The sequence below is a fragment of the Pelobates fuscus genome, chromosome 2 (assembly GCF_036172605.1).
Source record: "Pelobates fuscus isolate aPelFus1 chromosome 2, aPelFus1.pri, whole genome shotgun sequence".
NCBI lineage: Eukaryota > Metazoa > Chordata > Amphibia > Anura > Pelobatidae > Pelobates > Pelobates fuscus.
The window spans coordinates 361891006-361912223 of NC_086318.1; the positions used below are offsets into that span (position 1 = coordinate 361891006).

Consider the following 21218-nt stretch of genomic DNA (forward strand, 5'->3'; position numbering starts at 1 on the left):
TCATGAGATGTTCTGCAACCTATCCTGTTCGTGCTCCTGACCAGGACACCTCACTCTTCGCTATGGTGATAATATTTATACAGAGTTACTAAGATACCAAGGAATTTCACTATCCGTCATTCCAGTTTACTTTATTTTGTTTAGCGCCAGAACAATTATTCATATCACCTTACCTGTTTAAAATTCACCAACCTTCACTTTATCAAGACCTTTATCAATCCATTTACAGTGATGCAAATCTTTGGAACCAGTCACTAATATTCCAAGAGATGCTAAACTGGACTATAGATGGGGCACCTCTCCATACCCTGTACATAAGTACAGAAAAATGGTGTCCTTCATAAGATTACAACTCACACACACTCTCCCATTTTGTGAATGTATCACGTCTACAAACTCATGGAATATTGAGGAGCTTTTGCAGTTTATGTATTAATCTGTTTTATTGTTTCTATCTGCATGTTTTGTTTTATCTGCTATTCTTTAAAATGACAATTGTTCATGTTTTCCGACTAGTTGCAGTTGACTCCAATTGTGCAAGCACCATGCATGTATTTCATTCTCCCGTTCCCTACCCCAATGACTAGGGCTCTGCTCATCCAGGAGCTATAATAACTGCGGCATAATTATTTGCTGATTTTCTTTTTAAGACATTAGACATGACCTATTTTGGTTGTTGAATTAATTTGGCCTTATACTATTTACAGCACCAAACCATTCAGCTCTTTAAAATATCATGTGAAAAGTCAGGTTCTATTTTAAATAGTAGACATATCAATAACTATATCACAAAATGGTTGCATTTCATTATGTGTGCAATATATCCAAATTATAAACCAATTTAAAAATGGTAAGGTGGATGGTCCCATACAGAAAATACTAACGGAAAAAAATCAATTCTAACAGCTGTAAAAGCCTATGTAAAAAAGGAAAGATCTGTTGTTCAGGAAGATGCAGTTATTATCCATGCAAGTTATGCTTAAAGGGACACTCCAGGCACCCAGACCACTTCTGCCCATTGGAGTGGTCTGGGTGCCAACTCCCACTACTCTTAACCCTGCAAGTGTAATTATTGCAGTTTTTCATAAACATTGCTGCTGCCTCAGGTAAGTGACTGAAGGGGTTTTCACCCCTTCAGTAACCGGGGATTGGTGGGTGAGAGGCAGAGGGACCCTCCAGTGCCAGGAAAACGGATCGTTTTCCTGGCACTGTTGATTCCCTTTAATGTTTTCATCCTATGCTATGACTATTTTGAGCACCCTTCATTTCCATGCTGTGTAAGGTTACCTGTGACCCTTTCTTCCTCCTCGCACCCTAGTTGCTTTAATTTGGATGCTGAGCTAAGTCTAAGTCCTAATCGCGCTATAGTAACATAGATTTAGGCGCCAAACAAGCTCTGGAGAGTCCGTTGTTGCATCAATTCCCACTGGCATTGATTCTGAAGCAGAACAGTGCTCCCTTTTATAGTAATGCATCTCAGCATTCAGGCACCGATCTAGACACACACTTTGGATTGGTGTGGGCCTAGTTATAGGCAGCAAACCTGTAAAAACTGCCTCAAAGCTCTGTGTCATTGCGCTGTTGTGGTTTTATTACCGATTCCCAGTAATGCATTTACTCTTGTGTACTTCTGGTTCTTGACCTTGGCTTGCTCTTGACGCCACCATTTTCTTCTATTATAGGCACCACTATCCCGTTTTATTTAGGATATAATAGATTCAAGCTCTGTCTGGTGGGTTTACCACCTTGACATCCTGGAACTGTCTGTTACCATTATGCCAACTATTCTGATTATAATATATATATATATATTATTTTTTTTTTTTATTCTTTGTTTTCATTGTGCATGAAAGAACATTTGGCATACAGGGCCACGACAGCAGCTGCATGCTTATTTCACACCATTTTAACATTGTAAGACATGGCAGATTATACAGCACATTTTGTATTTTAAAGAGAACACATACAAAAATTACTTTCTTAATAACATTGGAAGAGTAGTTGAAACATGTGTAGGTTGTCAAGCTTATAGTTAGTGTGATCTCGTTGAGAGTCAGTGTAGGTGCATGATATCACTCTTCTGCGAGTGTTTAGCGTTTAGATGCTTAGATTCTCGCTACAGTAAAAAGTTATGGACAAGCTACGCGTTATAAGAGATTCTTACGCGTTAGTCATTAGCATAAGAATTTGTGCGGTTCATGAGAATGAACCAGCCTATTCACCGCCAGGGTAAGCATTTTTTAAACCTAGGAGAGCAATGAGTGTGTACCTGATATAGATTATCTACCGTGGTGTCGGGAGCAAATGGTACCATTTGTTATAAGTGGCTTGGTCTACGGCCTCGTCAGTGTCGCTGTAAAATAATAACAATAATAATAATAAAAAAAAAAAATTAAAAAAAATGTATATACATTGGATGCCCATTACGTCTCCTCTCACTAAGCTATATTAAATAATGTGTGCTGTGTCAGTTAGAGCAGGTTTGGTGCCCCCTCGAGATGCACCCCGGTAGCACGTGTACTTCTAGGTCAGAGAATTAGAGAGGAAAGCACGGTGTCATGTTACATGCAATATATACCTGGGGCACACATACTATAGCCCAATTGGGGAAAATATACAGCCACACACATACGCAAGGTTATTAATGAGGCAAATGAGAATCCGCAAGTTATGACAATAGCTCAAGTCCCGGTCTATCAAATGAGTGATGTATGAGACAGGCTGGCAGTTTTGGCTTCAAACAAATTCGTGGTTACTCAATGAGACAAAGGTAGAAACCAATTAGAAATAGGTTATACTACAAAAAACTATTTGTCTGATGTACGCAGGCTGAGCAAAAAATAAAAATAAAAATAAAAATGAAAAGAAAAAATAAAAATAAGAAGAAAAATAAAAGATAAAAAAACAAGAAAAAACGTGTTGTGTAGTAAGCGGTTGTGAAGTTATATTTTAAGTGGCATTCAAACTGTGCATATTTCTGCATTGTGGTCTAGTGCGGTTTTAGCAGAGTCCGCATGGGTTGGGATCCGGCTTCAAGTGTTGGCCTTGGCGTATGGGTCCGAAGGCTGTCCCCGGGGGATACATTCTGGGGCGTTCGCGGCATTACCTCCGAGTGTGCTTGTGCGGTCTGCTGGGTGCGGCATGAGTGTAAGCGAGCCTGCGGGTAAGTTGAGTAGGCCCAATGTCCCAACCGCTTCTTGCATGTCGCGTACAACGTGTTTGGAGTTCCCTTTTTCGATGTGTATGGTGCGGCCGGGTCCCCAGCGATACCTGATTTGGTGGAGCCTTAGTAGGGCCGTGAAGGCTTGCATGGATCGTCTACACGCTAGCGTCCCGCCGGAAAGGTCTGCGAAAAAGGAGAGGGTCATCCCTTCGAAGTGGTAAGCGGTCTGGTTTCTTGTGGTTTCCAAAACCACTCTTTTGTCTCTGGCAGATTAGAACTGAATTATTAAGTCCCTCGGGGCAGCCGGTGGGACCCTCGCTGGCTTTGGTGTGCGGAAAAGGCCCTCCAGGGCGATTGCTTTCGCCGCTTTAGGGGTCAGTAGCTCAGTGAGGAGCCGCCTGACAAAGTGTGGGAGTTCTTCCTCCGGGATTGAGTCGGCGACTCCCCGGAGCTTTAAGTTGTTTCTACGATTCTTGTCTTCCTGCGCAGAGATTTGTTGTTCATGCTGCCAGGATTTTTGCTGCAGCGCCCGGACTGCCGCTTGGAGGTCTGCTATCTGGGTGGTGTGGTCAGCGGAGGAGACCTCCACCGCTCTCAGCCTCACCGTTATGCCCTTGATGTCTCCTCTTATGAGGGCTACGTTGGCCGCAATTTTTTAGTGGTGGGTCGCCATTAGCTCCCCAATCGCCTCCATGGGGGTCTTCGTGTGAGTTGGCGCCTGTGTTGTCGATGGGGCTGGTTTGGCCGTCATGGAAGCACTCCCTTCCTCATCTGATGAGCCATCTGTGAAATCGGAGCAGCCCCCATGTAGGTAGGCCATCTTGGCCTCCGCCGCCTCGTGCGCTTGCCGCCACAATTCCCCGATGTCCCTATTCTGGCGGGGGTTGTCAGGTTTAGCTTTTTTGTTTTTACGACCCATTTGGTTTCTGCGGGTCTCAGGCGTACTCCAGGTAAGTTTAATTTGGGTGTGCGAGCCCTCAGGACCTGTTTGTCAGTCTTTCTAGCCCGGAGGTTTGCGGCCATGTGACCATCCACTTCAAGCGCTCAGCTCCGCTCCCAATATATATTTTTTAATGTTCAATTACCATATGTCTATCTCATTATGCCCTTAGTGAATGTCACATTTTCATGTAAAAAGAAAATAAGAAAAATAAAGACTGATATGTGGAGACAGAAATATCATTGGAATTCCTTACAATTATCAGTTATGTAAATAACCCTCTCTGTTATTCAACCATCCACCACAGATAAACTGAGAGGTATTATGTAAAAATAACCTTCTTATTGTAAATAGGCTACTCGTGTGTGCAAAGTGTAGTGATGTCACACAACGGTATTAAGCTCTTACTGTTCAACCAGACCTGTCAGTAGTCACATGAAATAGAAGAAAATAATTTGCATTCTTCGATGCCACATTGAATAATAGCACATTCCAAATAGATCTTAATGGATGTATTTCAAAGGGATCTGTTTTTACCATGAAAAATTGCTACTAAATCCTATTTTAATTTCAGAAGCCAAGAGACGGCCAAACCACGCAAACTATTTACCGTAATCATAACTGTAAAATTTCAAAAATAAAATAAGAAACTGAGTTGACTAAACCTGTATTACACAGGACACAGTAAATCAGGACTATAGCTGACATAACGAAGACATGTGTTCATTGATTACATCTCGACACCTAATGGATTATTGTAGATTAATTGTTTAATTTGGCTAGCTATGTGCAAGAGAGTGGTTAGCACCCTTGTAAATAGGGGCTGTTAAGGCCATTTTTTTGTTCCCGTAGCCAAGTATTTTGCAACAATGGCTCTCTTGTGAAACTAGGTTGGTTATCCCAGTAAGAAGTGACATAATAACCAGTGACATAATAACAGTCAAAATAGAAGAAGAAGAAATACATCTCTAAAGTGGAAAATTGTAGATTATGCTAGCTTTAGTGTACCTATAATCTTAATTTTATTAATGACAGGAGGCGAGCATTTGCTTAAGTCTCTCTTTACTAGAACTCCACAGCAGCACAGAAAAACAACCAATCAGAAAAAAGTTAGGTACTATAAAACTCCCCTCCCCATGCATCATTTCCTCTTTCAAGCTGCGACAAAACAGAACAAAAGGCAGAAAAACATAATGGGGAGAAACGAAGTCCTAGATACAATGAAGTCCATCCTCCGAGAAGAACTGCCACATCAGATAGTGTTGATGGACTGTAAACTGAAACGAGAGAAAAACAGAATCGAACAGGTTTATTATCCAATTAAATGTACTCTGAACAAACATGCAGGTACCCAATGTAGCAACCAAAATTACCTAAATATGCAGATATCCCAGCCCTACTTATGAAAATCAGATATAAGAAACAATTCACAGGTAGCAAAGACAACAAGCAGAGTTGCATACGTACCTGATAATCTAAACTATGAAATTAAACAAGAAGGGATAAGAATGGGTGGGAAATACTCGCCTCCTGTCATTAATAAAATTAAGATTATAGGTACACTAAAGCTAGCATAATCTACAATTTTATAACATGACAGGAGGCTTCGTATTTGCTGTTTCAACGCTCAGTCCACCAATCCAACGCTGATTGTGTCGCTGGTACCTATTCCAGGAGATATCAGAGTAATCCTAATTGGACTTTCCAACTGCGATAAACGACAGTAGACTGATCAAAGAAGATGCCAGCCGACGAAGCATCTCAAACACGGAAAAAACCACCATCCACTGAAAGATCCATTGTACGTGGCGTTGCGACCTGTTTCCTATCAGTCGGTCCACGAGTTGGCAAGCTGACCTATCAGCCATTTTCCTCTAGCAGTAAAAATCGAAGGTCATTTGGGGACTTAGGGACGCGAGAAGACACTGCCACCATGTCTCAACTCTTCATCTGCAAGGAGGTTCCTCCGATCGTGCCAGAATCATCCGGTGATGTGGCCTTGCAGATAGATCTCCAATCTCAAGGAATGCGTCTAAGTCCACCACCAATATCGCAATAGAATCGAGTAGGATCTTTCGTTCCCTCCTGGTCTACCCGGTGAGATGTCTCATTCGAGATAGAGAAAAGGCTCCAAAAGGGCGTCTATTCAGGGTTCCGAACTGAACTTGTGTGGAGAAACGGTGGTCGACTATTCAGGGAGTAGTGAATTCCAGAAATATTCAAAAGGGATGGGAAGCGTAAAGCGGTGTGGAGATTTCCATCCAGATATGTCCTCGGCTAGGAATGAAAGATGTACGGATCCAATGGTGATTGGGACCTGTAAACCACGAAGCTGTAGTGAGTGAGTGAGATAATCCGATTACCCGTAGTACGATCCTGTTCCATGCCCGACCTGTCAAAATTTGTGTAGGGGTTCCTGGTATACACGCCACCTACAATATAGGGTAAAATATAGTGAGACCCTTAGGTCCCTGTACCCCTGACTGTCCAGGCACGTAACTCCCAGAGTAGACCCTAGGTCAAGGGACCCAGGAATGTGAGTTTGATAATTAAAGTCAAAGTCTCCCTATAGAGGGATACCTCCTTTCTTATCTTGGAGTCCCGCGTACAACATAGCGTTCTCCAATGCGCAGGCAAGGCGTAAAGTACCTTAGTTCATGACAGGTGACTCCAGAGAGCAGATATAGCGAAAAAAGGAAGGGTCTAGCTTCAGCCGTCCGAAACATGTGGTGTCCTGTTAGAGAAAGTCGGCAGCCCTATCTGAGTCTGCTACCATCCTGAGCCCTACTCAAGCGGCAGGATGTGACCCGACGTTGATGTGGGAGTCGAGGCACACCAGGTACCTCCATAGAGTCTCGTAAGTCTCCTTGACGGTAGATGAAAAGGTGGGTTAGTGCGAATCCAAAACAACACGGCTCCCGTGAGGGATCTATAGAGTATAGACGGAGGGCCCACCATCTCCGAACCCTGTGCACCAGGTACGTGCTCTGAGGAGATGGGGCATTCCTGTCATCTTATCCCAAGATCGTAATGACCGGGGAATTCAAGAGTACGGTTTACCTTCAGACCGGGTAGTAGGCCTTCCCTAGTCTTGTTTAACCTAGCAAGGCAGTGCCCGTTTGCTCCATGAAGGTCTCCGTATCTCCTGTCGTCTTGATATGGGAGAAACTGTCCGCGCAGTTTGTTCGAAATGGTCTGGATCTCCAAAACAGAAAACAATTCTCTCTTTTATATGGTGCAGAATATACCAAAATCTGCATTCTCGCAATACCTGAGGCTCATCCGTTAGCCGTACCATCTCCAGGAGTGTGCGTAAATAAGTGGGAGACTCCCCCCGTTATACCCCTGTGAGTATTTCTCGCGCATGGTACAGTGGTCCGGATCCAGTAGATCCATTACAGGAGCTAAAATAGGGGATCCAGTCTAAATATGTATATCATGCATGACCAGGCAGTCCTCTATAACGAGATCAGTAGCACGGTCTTCAGATCTAATTAGATGCAGGAGGGACGCCCCTCTATGCAGTCATCAATGTCTTGCACAGGTACAAGCCTGTGTGATGAACAAATGGATGGCACCGTAGAGCGTCGAGTGTATGAGAGAGCCGCACTCTCTAATAATGTGATCGAATTCCGTGACAGCGTCCGGCTGATAGCCTGAGCGGACCGCACCCGTTAATAACCAAACAGTAGAGAGTCTACATCTGTGACCGTTTCTCTCTATGAGAATGTGTCATTCCAAACATGTCCTCTGTATCCAGCTCAGTATCTGGCTGAGGTTGAGGGAGGGCTGCGTCCTCTAATAACAAATCAGTGTCCGGTCCTGTATATGCGAGGGGTACGCTCTTTGTTCCTGAAAATAAGATATTCTTGGATCGAGGTGATGGAGGGCTGCACCCTCCTGTGATCCAAACTAAAGTCCCTTAGAGATTCAGGGTGACCAACTGCAGGGGTACACCAACTTCTAATATCAGCATAAGACTGAGGTCCTTAGGTGGGTCTCTCCCCGACCACGAGACTCCTCTCTGAATCGCTCACCTGAGAAGGAATTAACTGGCAGTAAACCAGACCGATGGTATAGAATACAACCTAGGGCCGTGTCCATCCTTAACAACAGAAAGGAATGGTGCGAAAATGCAACCTACGGAAACAAAGATGAAAAACTACCAACTGACCGCCCGGATCCCGTGCGCGCGCACGGGGTCCAGGATGACCGTTGGTAGCCTGAGGAAAGCTGGAGACGTTCTCCGCAATCCACGAGCACTCGGGAGATCGGAGGAGGTCAAGTCAGGCCTCTCGACGACCAGAGTGAAATTAAAAGGAAGGCACGAAAACAAAAACAATAATAAACGTAGATAAGAGTAAATACGTCAATTCTATCTCGGACAGAAGGCAAATAGCAGGCCGGAAGAACAAGGCAAGTAAGCCCCACTGAACAGAGCCAGGAGCTAACCTTACGCAGGAACAACCACCGATATCTATATGGACACCGTGACGCAGATAGAGGGTTAGATGCTAAAGACAGGGAAACACCGCGTCCTCCTGTAGGTGTCTGAGTACCGGTCCTTGCCTGTGAGAAGTTCTCCTTAGAGATGTGCCGTTGCCGGTCTGGTGTAAATCGTGGATGTGTGCCCGGGGTCTACATAAGAAACCTTGCCCTCCAGGCATGAGGTTTAGGGCCTTCACCCTTCCCACCATACTCAGATGGCTGTATACTGGAGTCCTCTTGGATAGTATGGCAATGGTGCTTGTCTGGGCACCTGCCTATCTCCATGTCACTGGTGGGTACTGGGTTTTCCTCAGTGGTATACCTCCAGAAGGGCACAGGCCCAGCAGGCCAAACGAATGGACACAGAATATTTGCCCAATCAAATAGATATACACATAGCAGGTCATTCAAATAGGCACAGACATAGCAGGCCAAAAAATGGGGCACAGACATAGCAGGCCAATCAATGGGGCACAGACATAGCAGGTCGTTTTAATGGGGCACAGACATAGCAGGCTGTTTTAATGGTAACAGGCCGTTCTTATGGGCACGGGCATAGCAGGCCATTCTTATGGGCACAGACATAGCAGGCCAATCTTATGGGCACAGACATAGCAGGCCAATCTTATGGGCACAGACATAGCAGGCCAATCTTATGGGCACAGACATAGCAGGCCATTCTTATGGGCACAGACGCAGCAGGCCATTCTTATGGGCACAGACGCAGCAGGCCATTCTTATGGGCACAGACATAGCAGGCCATTCTTATGGGCACAGACAAAGCAGGCCGTTTAGTAGGCACAGACAAAGCAGGCCATTTAGTAGGCACAGACACAGCGGGCCGTTTTAGTGGGCACAGACATAGCAGGCCATTTAAGTGGGCACAGACATAGCAGGCCATTTCAGTGGGCACAGACATAGCAGGCCATTTCAGTGGGCACAGACATAGCAGGCCATTTCAGTGGGCACAGACATAGCAGGCCAATCAATTGGGCACGGACACAGCCGCCCACTCGCAGGAGTTATGGTCAGCCAGCAGCAGGAGGGAAAATCTGCGTGGGTAGAGCCCCCTATATATATATATAGAATCTTGGGGGTAATTGTGTGTACAACCTCCTGAAATACTAAACCTTCATGGTAGAGTGAAAATGTGCTAAGAGCACTGATATAGTAATCCTGGCCGTCCCCCAATTGCCCTGCAGGCACTGGTCATTGTGGTATCCATGCTGTAGAAAATCCAATGTAACACAGACTAAATAGTACCCAAACCGCATCCCAACCTAGATTCTTCAGTATTATGCTCTAGAATGGTTGCTATGGTGACCGGTTTGGGAAAAATTCGAAGCGGTGCCAAGGAAAATACAAATAACCGCCTGATATGGTCACATGAAAAACTGTCTCAACCTGTTGACAGTATGATATAATGTAACAATGGTGGCATATGTTACTGCATGCTTTAAAAATAAAGGAAAGCGAGCACTCCATAAGAAAAGGAAAAATTTTGCTTTAAACTTATGACAGCAAAGTATGAGGGTATAGCATCGATATTAGTTACCAACATGTAATGTTAGTGCCTAAAGTAAGCTTACTTACTGAATGTATGGAAATAAAATACCAACGCCCATTAGAACAATGTAGTAACATGAAGTCAGGCAGTTAGGAGCCTGACTTCCAACGAAGCAAGACTCCTGTAAGCAGATCTCCATAGAGGTATGTACAGCCGGTGGAGGAGCCGCGATCAGGGCGCCCCCTCCTCCACCCGGTCGGACACACGCGGTCTGGAGCCGGAGCCGGCCGCCACGTGTGGAAGGAGATCCGGCCGTCGGGTACTCGTGCTTGATCATGAGTACCCCAGGGACCAGCAGGAAAAGCACGGGACCGCCGGAGGGGAGTCCGCGGTCCTGGGGCTCGGGGTTCGGAGGCAGCAAGCTGATTGTCAGCCTCCAGCAAACACCCGAGCGGCACATAACCCGCCCGACATAGAAGGGCATATAAAGCAGAAGACAGTATCTGGGTAATAGGAGGAAGTTAGGCAAAATAGAGAGAGTGTTAGAGGATGAAAGGCTCTATAGAAAGACAAGCAGGGAAATTCTAATGGTAGCAGATGTAGCTACTCTGACAGATGGGCAGAGGGGGGAAGAAAAATAAGGGAATAGTAAGGGCAGAAAAGTCCCAAAGACCCCTAAACCAAATGCATAAACACAGAAACAATCAAGGCATAAACTACAGAAAAAAGTAAATTCCCCCACAGATAAAATATAAATACTGAACATAAATAAATGAATCAATCCCAAAGCCCCCAACTAATATAAGCAGGAGGCAGTGGTACTCTGACCTGTACTGATGCGGAGCAGCAAAGAAAGAGGAAATGATGCATGGGGAGGGGAGTTTTATAGTACCTAACTTTTTTCTGATTGGTTGTTTTTCTGTGCTGCTGTGGAGTTCTAGTTAAGAGAGACTTAAGCAAATACGAAGCCTCCTGTCATGTTATAAATTTGGTGTTTTTTCCAGTTTACCATAACTCATTGTTTAGTGTGTTGACCTCACAGTTTTATGTTAAACACCTATTGAATAGTTAAGCACATTTCATTATGACAATAGGCACTTCAAGATATTTTTATAAGAGAAAAGCATTCCATACAGAATATTTCAGTGTCACTAACAGTAAAATGTGTAATACACTTAGCACCCTTTGAAAAATATGTTTGATAAATCTCATTGCATGCATTGTTTTCAGACATATTGCTGTGTTATTATTTATAATTTTTATATTTTAGCGAAGATTTTTCAGATCAATATATAGAATATTTAACTTTATTTACAATAGCCTTGATCACAAGCCAGCAGTGATATTTTGTTGATAATTAATTACCCTAACATTTAAAAATGTATTCATAATTGTAGCTGGGATATTCTAGAGCAGTGTTCCCCAACCCAGTCCTCATGGACCACCAACAGTCCAGGATTTATATATTTCCCTTTTGTTTTCAAATGGAGATACTCACAAAACCTGGACTGTTGGTAGTCCATGAGGACTAGATTGGTGACCACTGTTTTAGAGAACCAACCAGAAATGTAGTACAAGGGGCCAAGTCTGGGGTAAAAAAAATAATGTTTAGGATTTTTTAGAATTTAAACACAGTACAAATATCAGGTATGTATGAGATATGACCACACATCATGTGGCCCTTTTATGCACGAGGTTGGTAGTGGAAAAAGAGGCAGCATTCCAATACTGATGTCCAATACACCAACACAGAAGTCTTGCCAGAAAGTAAATGTCCTTTTCTTTTTCCTGTCTCTTAAACTCTTTTTTGTTTATAGGGAAGCAGGGTTGCATCTTATATTTCAATACTTTTAGTACTATTAGTTTTATTAGTATGTCTCTGAAACTAGATCTGTGATGCTATTAAAGGAACACTATAGCTAGGAACACAAACATGTATTTCTAACTTTAGAGTGTTAGTCTACCTATTTAGGTGTCTTCCCCTTCCCCCACCACAAGGGTTCAAAAAGTAAAATGTATTTACTTATTGTTGCGGACCACCTGGTACCTCGACTGGGTATCTCCGCCAAACACGCTTCCTAGTTATCCCCAAGATACTATCAGCACACCACCGGACACCATAAGCACTGTAGCCCCTTAGCCGCCGCAGCTTGGCTGGTGTCTTGCCTTCTCCACCAAGTCCTGGATCCAGCTCCCAGTGGGTAGACCTCTCCTCCAGATAGTATAACAGGTATAACAGTTATTATCGCCAGTATCGCCTCTCCTCCCCAACACATGAGTCGATGCTTAATGCTGGGAAGTCATCTGTTTAATGTAGGCACAGTTACAGAATTTATACAAGTCAGAAAATGTTCCCCTGTGCCTGAGAGATAATTGAGTCAGGAACTGTACAAACTCCATTATCTCCAGGTATAGAAAAACATACACCCCAAAAGTACCCCCAAAATCCACGGAATCCCCCAAAAAGTCACATGCACGGATAGCCTCGATCTGAATGACCAACAAATCCAAAAGTCACTCAGATCGGTTCAGTGGTTCGGTTTTTCCATGGAAGTCAACTTTTGACCAACCGCTCCCGAGGCTCCTGCTCAAAATAGTTCCATGAGAAAAGTGGTAGTGGTCAATTTCGGTAGTATAAAAAAAGAACAAACTAGCGAACGTAGTTCATAGTCATAACGTGGAGCTTGTTCCCCTAATCAACACAAACGATTCCACCGAACAGTGCTTTTCTAGGATGTAAAGAGCCGACCGCAGGCGGTGATGGTAGTTCAGTGGTGTTCGTAAGGTTGAGTGTCCGATTTTAGTTCCATGCATTCGACGACCAAACACCGCTGCGTGCATTCGTGCAAACAAGATGGCCACCACCACATGTTTGTGCATACGTACTTGGACCACCCCGACAAACAATTAGAACACTGCAATGAGAATCGCTACAAGGTGTCAATAGGGTTTAACAAGCATCCCGGGTGGTCTTTAGTGAGTTTGTTCGGTTCCCGAACAGTAGAGGGAAACCACACGAACAAAGTATTTTTACATGGCCCCTAGTCCTTGGGCAGGAGGCTAGCCAGCAAGCTCTTCCAGGAACACATGGCAGAGGCATCTTTGCCCCTCTTATGTCCTGCAGCTCACTGGTATCACCATGGATTCCCCGCATCCTTGGCTGACCTCATCAATCTTGATGATCTCAGCCAATCCAATGCAAAAACACGCATCAGAAGACTAGTGTGCATACATGGCAAATCACTGCCCTGCTCCAATCAAATCGTCTCTACAAAAAGAATTTGGTTGAATAGGGTTAAAATGGCCGCTGCCATTAATGAAGCCAGGAGCCGGAATATGACGTCAGACCAGCTCCCGGCATCATTAAGCGCCGCCTACTCAGCCTGTGCGCCCCCTGCCTGCCCGACCAGCAGCCACACTGGACAGGTAAGGAATCCACTCCAGCTCTCCCAGGGAGGCTGGGTGGATTTAAAATAAAATAAAAATAATAATTTGTGAGTGTTGGGAGAAATGTGTATGTGTCTGTAAGTGTGTGTGTGTATGTGTCTGTAAGTGTGTTTTTCTAAGTGAATGTGTGTGTCTGTAAGTGTGTGTGTGTGTGTCTATGTGAGTGAATGTGTGTGGGTCAGTGAGTAAATGTGTGTGTGTCAGTGAGTGAATGTGTGTGGGTCAGTGAGAGCATGCATCTGTCAGTGTGCGTGCATCTGTCAGTGTGTGTCCAAGTAATAGTGTGTGTGTATGTCATTGTTTGTCAGTGTATATGAGAGTGTGTCTGTCAGTGAGTGTCCGTCTGTCAGTGAGTGAGCGTCTGTCAGTGAGTGAGCGTCTGTCAAAGTGCAACCTTGACAGGAAGGGGTGGGGAAAATTTAAATTTGCAAGGGGGGGCCCGAGCACCGTCCTGCCTAGGGCAGCCCAAATCCTAAATACACCACTGAATGGTCTGGGTGCTTTTAGTATCCCTTTACTACATTCCAATCATTTGTTTTTCCCTTCACGTCTTTTGCCTTATTTCTCAAGAGCATTAACATGTTAAATGTGTGGGAGAATTTTTGACTTTCCGTTTTTTTTCTGTTGCAACTAAGAATACAAAGTAAAGATTGCACTCTTAAATACAGCTTTGTCTTTAAATCTTGCCGACCAAGACTACACTAATTTATTTTCTATGTAGATTGATCTCCTTTTAAATATACACATCTGTATTACTCATTAATTCTGGGGGGAAATATTTTGATTGCATGAACTGCCCCGTTTAAGTCAGTAATATGTAAAGCCTGTTGCAAACGATTAAGCTTAATATAAAGCAAATGTCCTGTTTTTTTTTGTGATGGTTCAGTAATTGTTTCATAGATTTTTTTTTTTTTTTTTTAAATATCACATGCAGACAACTCCAATGATTAAATTAGTTTGTCACTGTTCCTTAATTTAGTCCACTTGGGTTCTTAAATAGCATTTTGTGACGTCCGTAAAGGGGAACTATCCCTGGTATAAATATTTCAGGATATGAAAAAATATTTCACAAAATCTGCATAAATCCTAAAATAGATAAATAAAAGTGGTGCAATCTGTCAGTAATATGGGTGGACAGGGAAATGGACCTTCCCAGAGATGCTCAGATGGTAAAATATTTGATGTTTTCTGGAAGGTTAGTGTGCATTCAAAAGCTGCCAAAAATACTTTTTTGTTTGATAGGATCTTATAAAAAGGAAATCACTTTAAAAATATTGTAATTTAAATGTTTAAATTAAAATGTTACTGCCATTAGAAGACACTATAATTGTGGGAGTATAGCACCGTTGATGGGAGTCATTACAGCTCTGAGTATACTACTACTAATTTGCATTGTACCTGGTTAAAAATCCGAATTTGAAAAATATGTGAATCCTATACTTTATGCAAGATAGGCCTCGGAACTTTAGTCATAAGTCCAAAACACTGTGTATAGTCTGTCATTTAGCACATAGGGCTTGTAGAATAACATGAGGTCTTTGAATTGTTTCTCTCATTATAATGAATTTAGTAATTAACTTTTTTTTTTTACTTTTTCTTCTTTGTGCTGCTTGTTCCACTTATGTATATAACTTAGAAAAGTGACATAATAACGCAGATTTATTATATTGTAACAATTAATTTTTGTTTTAGAGCTGTCTGAACAAACAGCAGCTCCTGGCTGCCATTCGACAGATGCAACAATTCCTAAAGGGTCAAGAGACACGATTTGCAGAAGGAATTCGCATTATGAAAAGTAGGCTGAATACCTTGCAGAGCACTTTAAGCAAAGCAAGTCCAGACCCCCAATTAGGTATGTGATACTCGTAACATTACATCAATAGAGTAATTCGATATTTGATCCATTCTTGTGAATTAATTGTCTTTAATGGATCGAGGTGTCCTTTTCTCTTGATGGAGGAAATCCCGTTTCTAATAAGACATGGTCTACTAGAAGGTTTCAGAATCTATAGAGGAACAGACACATAATTTAATGTGGTGTTGCAGCATAATATTGTATACTGACGTGTTTTTTTTACAATTTAGCCAGTGCAAGGTCACTAGGCCTTTTTAATGTAAAGGTGCATTTTATATTGCCATAGCAACCTGACCAAGGTTGAAAATGGACGCAGGGTGCTAAGTCCAAACTACGTGAACATTTTACGTCAGAACCAAGTGGTAAGTGGGTGGAGCTGGAGAAGAGAGGATTATCCACTGCTTTGAAATATGAAACAAATATCGCACATAAACAATATACTAGTAAATAAAGCTAGAAATTCCAAAACACAAGACTGGTGTTTCCATATTAACATTAGATCATTCGCTATGGATGCTTTGCAGATTAAATGTTCAGGGCTATATATAACAACTGCCAGGTTTTCTTTCATTGTCCAAATGCTGCTGATTACCTTACTTGTCATGCTAGCTTAATACTTGAAATATTTATAAAGCACAACCATTATCAATTAAGAAAGTGAGAAAACTGGCATGCTTTGTATAGAGGCAGAATCTTCAGGGTCAGTTCTATTTTAACTCCTGAGTTATGTAACTAAAACAGTGCACATGTAGACTCTAGTTTTGGCTGAAATAAGCAATTTCTTTCAAGCTTTTTTTTTTTTTTTTTTTTTTTTTTTTTTTTTTTTTAATTCTTTATTTTTGTTGTGCATTGCAAAGTACAACAGGCAGGAGAAGGCACATCAAAGAATAGCATAAAAATAATATCGACAATTTTCCATACACGTTAAAGATTACTGCACAATTTTTGTTATAGAACTAAATATCAGAGAGCGTATAGCATTGCATAAGTTGGTGTTTAAAGTAAAACAAAGTTTATGCTTACAATATAGGGTTTAGACTAAGTGTGTCTTCATAGGTAAAGATGCGAGTGTATTGCATTAACATGTAACATGCATTAACGATGCGGGAGCATATTGCATATTGAATGGACACAGAAGGATGTGCTCATTAAACTCAATCAGAAAAACAGTAGCATGTTTAGCGCTAGCAAAACGGATTCAAGATTTAGAACTAAAGTCACTTCGCTGGAAGGGGCGTAATGGCGCCCGGTGTGGTGAAATTGTCTAGTGTGGATTTGTCGTCCCCCATGAGGGTATTTCTTCAGGCTTCCCCCTGGTATGGCCTCACCATGGTTACTGCAGGGCAAGTGTGCACATGGTAAGTCAGCTGCGCCCCTCTGGGTCTCCCCGGTTCCCCCGGTTGCGACAGGCCCTCTCCCTTTCCCACCCAAGGCATGCTTCTGGGTCTATTAGGGAGTACTACCTCGCTGTGGGCACTCAGAGACCGGAGCTGTCCGGCGGTCTCCCCCCCGTGGAGTCCGCGGGGTCGCCGTCTCCTGCACCTCCCCAGCCTCAGCAGGGCCTCCCTGGAGCTCCGGCCCAGTCTTGCCTCTCCCGCCTCCGGCCACTGACATGACGCCGGCGCGTGCCCCCCGGCCACCGGTCCGCCAGAGGGCCCGCGCTTCTCAGCCCCACTGGGCTCACAGAATTGGGGGCATTTTCTTCCGGATCCCCTCCTAATCCGGGAATCTGGGCTGGCTCCTTACTGACCTGTCCGCCGCCCGGGAGGATCCAGTTGTGGGTCCAGCCATCCCAGGGGTCGTGGTGCCCCAGCGTGGGTCTCTGCTGTGTGTAATAGTGTTTCTGTGCGGGTGTGGTTTGATTGTCGGCCATTTTAGCTCTGTACATAGAGGCGCCATGTTCCAGGCGCGCTTCCACCTCCAGCTTCTGAAGTTCCGACTTTTGGGCCGGGATCACCCCCCCGGCCGGGTGGGGGGGAGCGGGGCCACCCCCTGTCTCCTGTGCCTTCTGTGTGCGCTGTGGACCCACTCATGTTGCAGGTCTCAGGCCTCCGGGGTTCACCGTGTTCAATCTGTGCCGTGGGCTCAGCATGTGTCTCTACGCTTTTCTCCCCGGTTCCTCGCTACCTGATCTTGCCTCTGGTTGCCGTTGTCAGCTTAAATCGTTGGTATTTTCTCATTTTTTCCCCGTTTTCTGCGGTTCGTAGCCGGAGCCGGCGTGGATAGCAGCCGCTCGGCTCGGCGGTCCGGCCCCGCCCCCCTTTCAAGCTTTTTATCTATCTTCATTCTACAACAGCTAATGATCTCGAAGAATTCTAGATTTTTAAACATATATATATAGGATAGCTCAAGGCACTTGTATGTTATGATTTCAAAAGGATTGCTGTCCTCACTATCATAGTGCCACCCTCATTGTGCATTGCTAATTGTCCTGTAATGCAATGCATTGAGAAGGTCCATGTGTATCTCCTACATTGTGCCTCTGGATTTAAACAGGTAAACACAAATATAGTGTAGCTAGTTGTTGTTCTAATAATAGTGCACAAAATGTGTGTGCCCAAGTGGCTTTGTCAAAATGTTATTTGCATCATACCATTTAATAAATGCCCAACACTATGTCGAACATTTTTAATCTTTTTTTTTTTAAAGGGACTCTATAGTCACCATATAAAAGCAAGAAAGACAGGTCCCCCAGCCTTCCTTCTTGCTTTTATATGTACTTTCATTTATTAAAAATAAATTTCGAGGTGTTTTTATCTTAAAAACTTACCTCCGTTCCAGCGCCGAGCTCCCCGCTAGGCCGCGCCCCCTTTTTCGTCAAAATGACGAAATCGCGGGGCCCAATGGGACGGCTTCGCGCTGCACCAATCGCGTTCTTCATAGAGCGGCATTGAATGCCGCCCTATGAAGAACCTGAGCGCTTTACCGCGCATGTGCGCGGAATGCGCGTTCGCGAGCTGAGCTGTCTGACTGACAGCTCAGCTCGCTTTCTAAAATTATCAATAAGGGGGGGGACCTACTGTCCCCCCCCGGCCCCCACCCCTGTGCGGCGGGTGGGGGCCCTAAAATTATCAATGAGGGGGGGACCTACTGTCCCCCCCCGGCCCCCACCCCTGAGCGGCGGGTGGGGGCCCTACAATTATCAATAAGGGGGGGACCTACTGTCCCCCCCGGCCCCCACCCCTGTGCGGCGGGTGGGGGCCCTAAAATTATCAATGAGGGGGGGACCTACTGTCCCCCCCCGGCCCCCACCCCTGAGCGGCGGGTGGGGGCCCTACAATTATCAATAAGGGGGGGACCTACTGTCCCCCCCGGCCCCCACCCCTGTGCCGCGGGTGGGGGCCCTAAAATTATCAATGAGGGGGGGGACTTACTGCCCCCCCCCGGCCCCCACCCCTGAGCGGCGGGTGGGGGCCCTAAAATGATCAATGAGGGGGGGACCTACTGTCCCCCCCGGCCCCCACCCCTGTGCCGCGGGTGGGGGCCCTAAAATTATCAATGAGGGGGGGACCTACTGTCCCCCCCGGCCCCCACCCCTGTGCGGCGGGTGGGGGCCCTAAAATGATCAATGAGGGGGGGACCTACTGTCCCCCCCCCGGCCCCCACCCCTGAGCGGCGGGTGGGGGCCCTACAATTATCAATAAGGGGGGGACCTACTGTCCCCCCCGGCCCCCACCCCTGTGCGGCGGGTGGGGGCCCTAAAATGATCAATGAGGGGGGGACCTACTGTCCCCCCCCCGGCCCCCACCCCTGAGCGGCGGGTGGGGGCCCTACAATTATCAATAAGGGGGGGACCTACTGTCCCCCCCGGCCCCCACCCCTGTGCCGCGGGTGGGGGCCCTAAAATTATCAATGAGGGGGGGGACTTACTGCCCCCCCCCGGCCCCCACCCCTGAGCGGCGGGTGGGGGCCCTAAAATGATCAATGAGGGGGGGACCTACTGTCCCCCCCCCGGCCCCCACCCCTGAGCGGCGGGTGGGGGCCCTACAATTATCAATAAGGGGGGGACCTACTGTCCCCCCCGGCCCCCACCCCTGTGCGGCGGGTGGGGGCCCTAAAATTATCAATGAGGGGGGGGGACTTACTGTCCCCCCCCCGGCCCCCACCCCTGAGCGGCGGGTGGGGGCCCTAAAATTATCAATAAGGGGGGGGGACCTACTGTCCCCCCCCCGGCCCCCACCCCTGAGCGGCGGGTGGGGGCCATAAAATTATCAATAAGGGGGGGGACCTATTGTCCCCCCCGGCCCCCACCCCTGAGCGGTGGGTGGGGGCCCTAAATACAAAGGGGGGGGGGGGACCCTAGTTAACCCTCCCCCCCCCCCCAAAAAAAATATCTCCCTACCTACCCCCCTCACCCTAAAAATAATGAGGGGGGACCATTAACTAAAAACCTGTAAAAAAAGACAAAATGAGATAAAATGAACTTACCATTCGATGTTTTCTTTCTTCTAAAATCTTCTTTCTTCAGCCCCAAAAAAGGCCAAATAAAAATCCATAATAACCGACGCAATTTAAAAAAAAAAAAAAAAAAACGAGCGCAAAAAAAAATAATCCATCTTCACCCATGGAGGGCTCCGCGCAGACTGAGCTCCGCAGGGCGGGGGAAGGCTTATAAAGCCTTGCCCCGCCCTGCAATTATGCTAAGAACACTCTGATTGGTGGGTTTAAGCCAATCAGAGTGCTCTTTGTCATTTTACAAGCGTGGGAAAGTTCTTTGGAATTTTCCCACGCTTGTAAAATGACACAGAGCACTGTGATTGGATGGATTTAAAGCCATCCAATCACAGTGCTCTGTGTCATTTTACAAGCGTGGGAAAGTTCTTTGGTATTTTCCCACGCTTGTAAAATGACACAGAGCACTGTGATTGGATGGATTTCAAGCCATCCAATCACAGTGCTCTGTGTCATTTTACAAGCGTGGGAAAGTTCTTTGGAATTTTCCCACGCTTGTAAAATGACACAGAGCACTGTGATTGGATGGATTTCAAGCCATCCAATCACAGTGCTCTTTGTCATTTTACAAGCGTGGGAAAGTTCTTTGGAATTTTCCCACGCTTGTAAAATGACACAGAGCACTGTGATTGGATGGCTTGAAATCCATCCAATCACAGTGCTCTGTGTCATTTTACAAGCGTGGGAAAATTCCAAAGAACTTTCTCACGCTTGTAAAATGACAAAGAGCACTGTGATTGGATGGATTTCAAGCCATCCAATCACAGTGCTCTTTGTCATTTTACAAGCGTGGGAAAGTTCTTTGGAATTTTCCCACGCTTGTAAAATGACAAAGAGCACTCTGATTGGCTTAAACCCACCAATCAGAGTGTTCTTAGCCTAATTGCAGGGCGGGGCAAGGCTTTATAAGCCTTCCCCCGCCCTGCGGAGCTCAGTCTGCGCGGAGCCCTCCATGGGTGAAGATGGATTATTTTTTTTGCGCTCGGGTTTTTTTTTTTTTTTTATTCCGTCGGTTATTATGGATTTTTATTTGGCCTTTTTTGGGGCTGAAGAAAGAAGATTTTAGAAGAAAGAAAACATCGAATGGTAAGTTGTTTTTATCTTATTTTTTTTTTCTTTACAGGTTTTTAGTTAAAGGGTCCCCCCTCATTATTTTTAGGGTGAGGGGGGTAGGTAGGGAGATAAGTTTTTTTTGGGGGAGGGGGGGTGGGGGGGAGAGGGTTAACTAGGGTCCCCACCCCCTTTGTATTTAGGGCCCCCACCCACCGCTCAGGGGTGGGGGCCGGGGGGGGACAATAGGTCCCCCCCTATTGATAATTTTAGGGCCCCCACCCACCGCTCAGGGGTGGGGGCCGGGGGGGGGCAG

At 45.4% G+C, this 21218-nt stretch overlaps 1 protein-coding gene across 1 annotated transcript in view; it reads left to right on the forward strand.

The window, feature by feature from the left end:
- FBLN7 (fibulin 7) overlaps positions 1-21218 on the forward strand; it is a 163825-nt gene that overhangs the window by 100909 nt on the left and 41698 nt on the right. The window contains exon 2 of the mRNA XM_063443677.1: positions 15238-15397. Within this exon, the coding sequence (XP_063299747.1) occupies positions 15238-15397 (160 nt within the window). The remainder of the gene's footprint in view (positions 1-15237; positions 15398-21218) is intronic.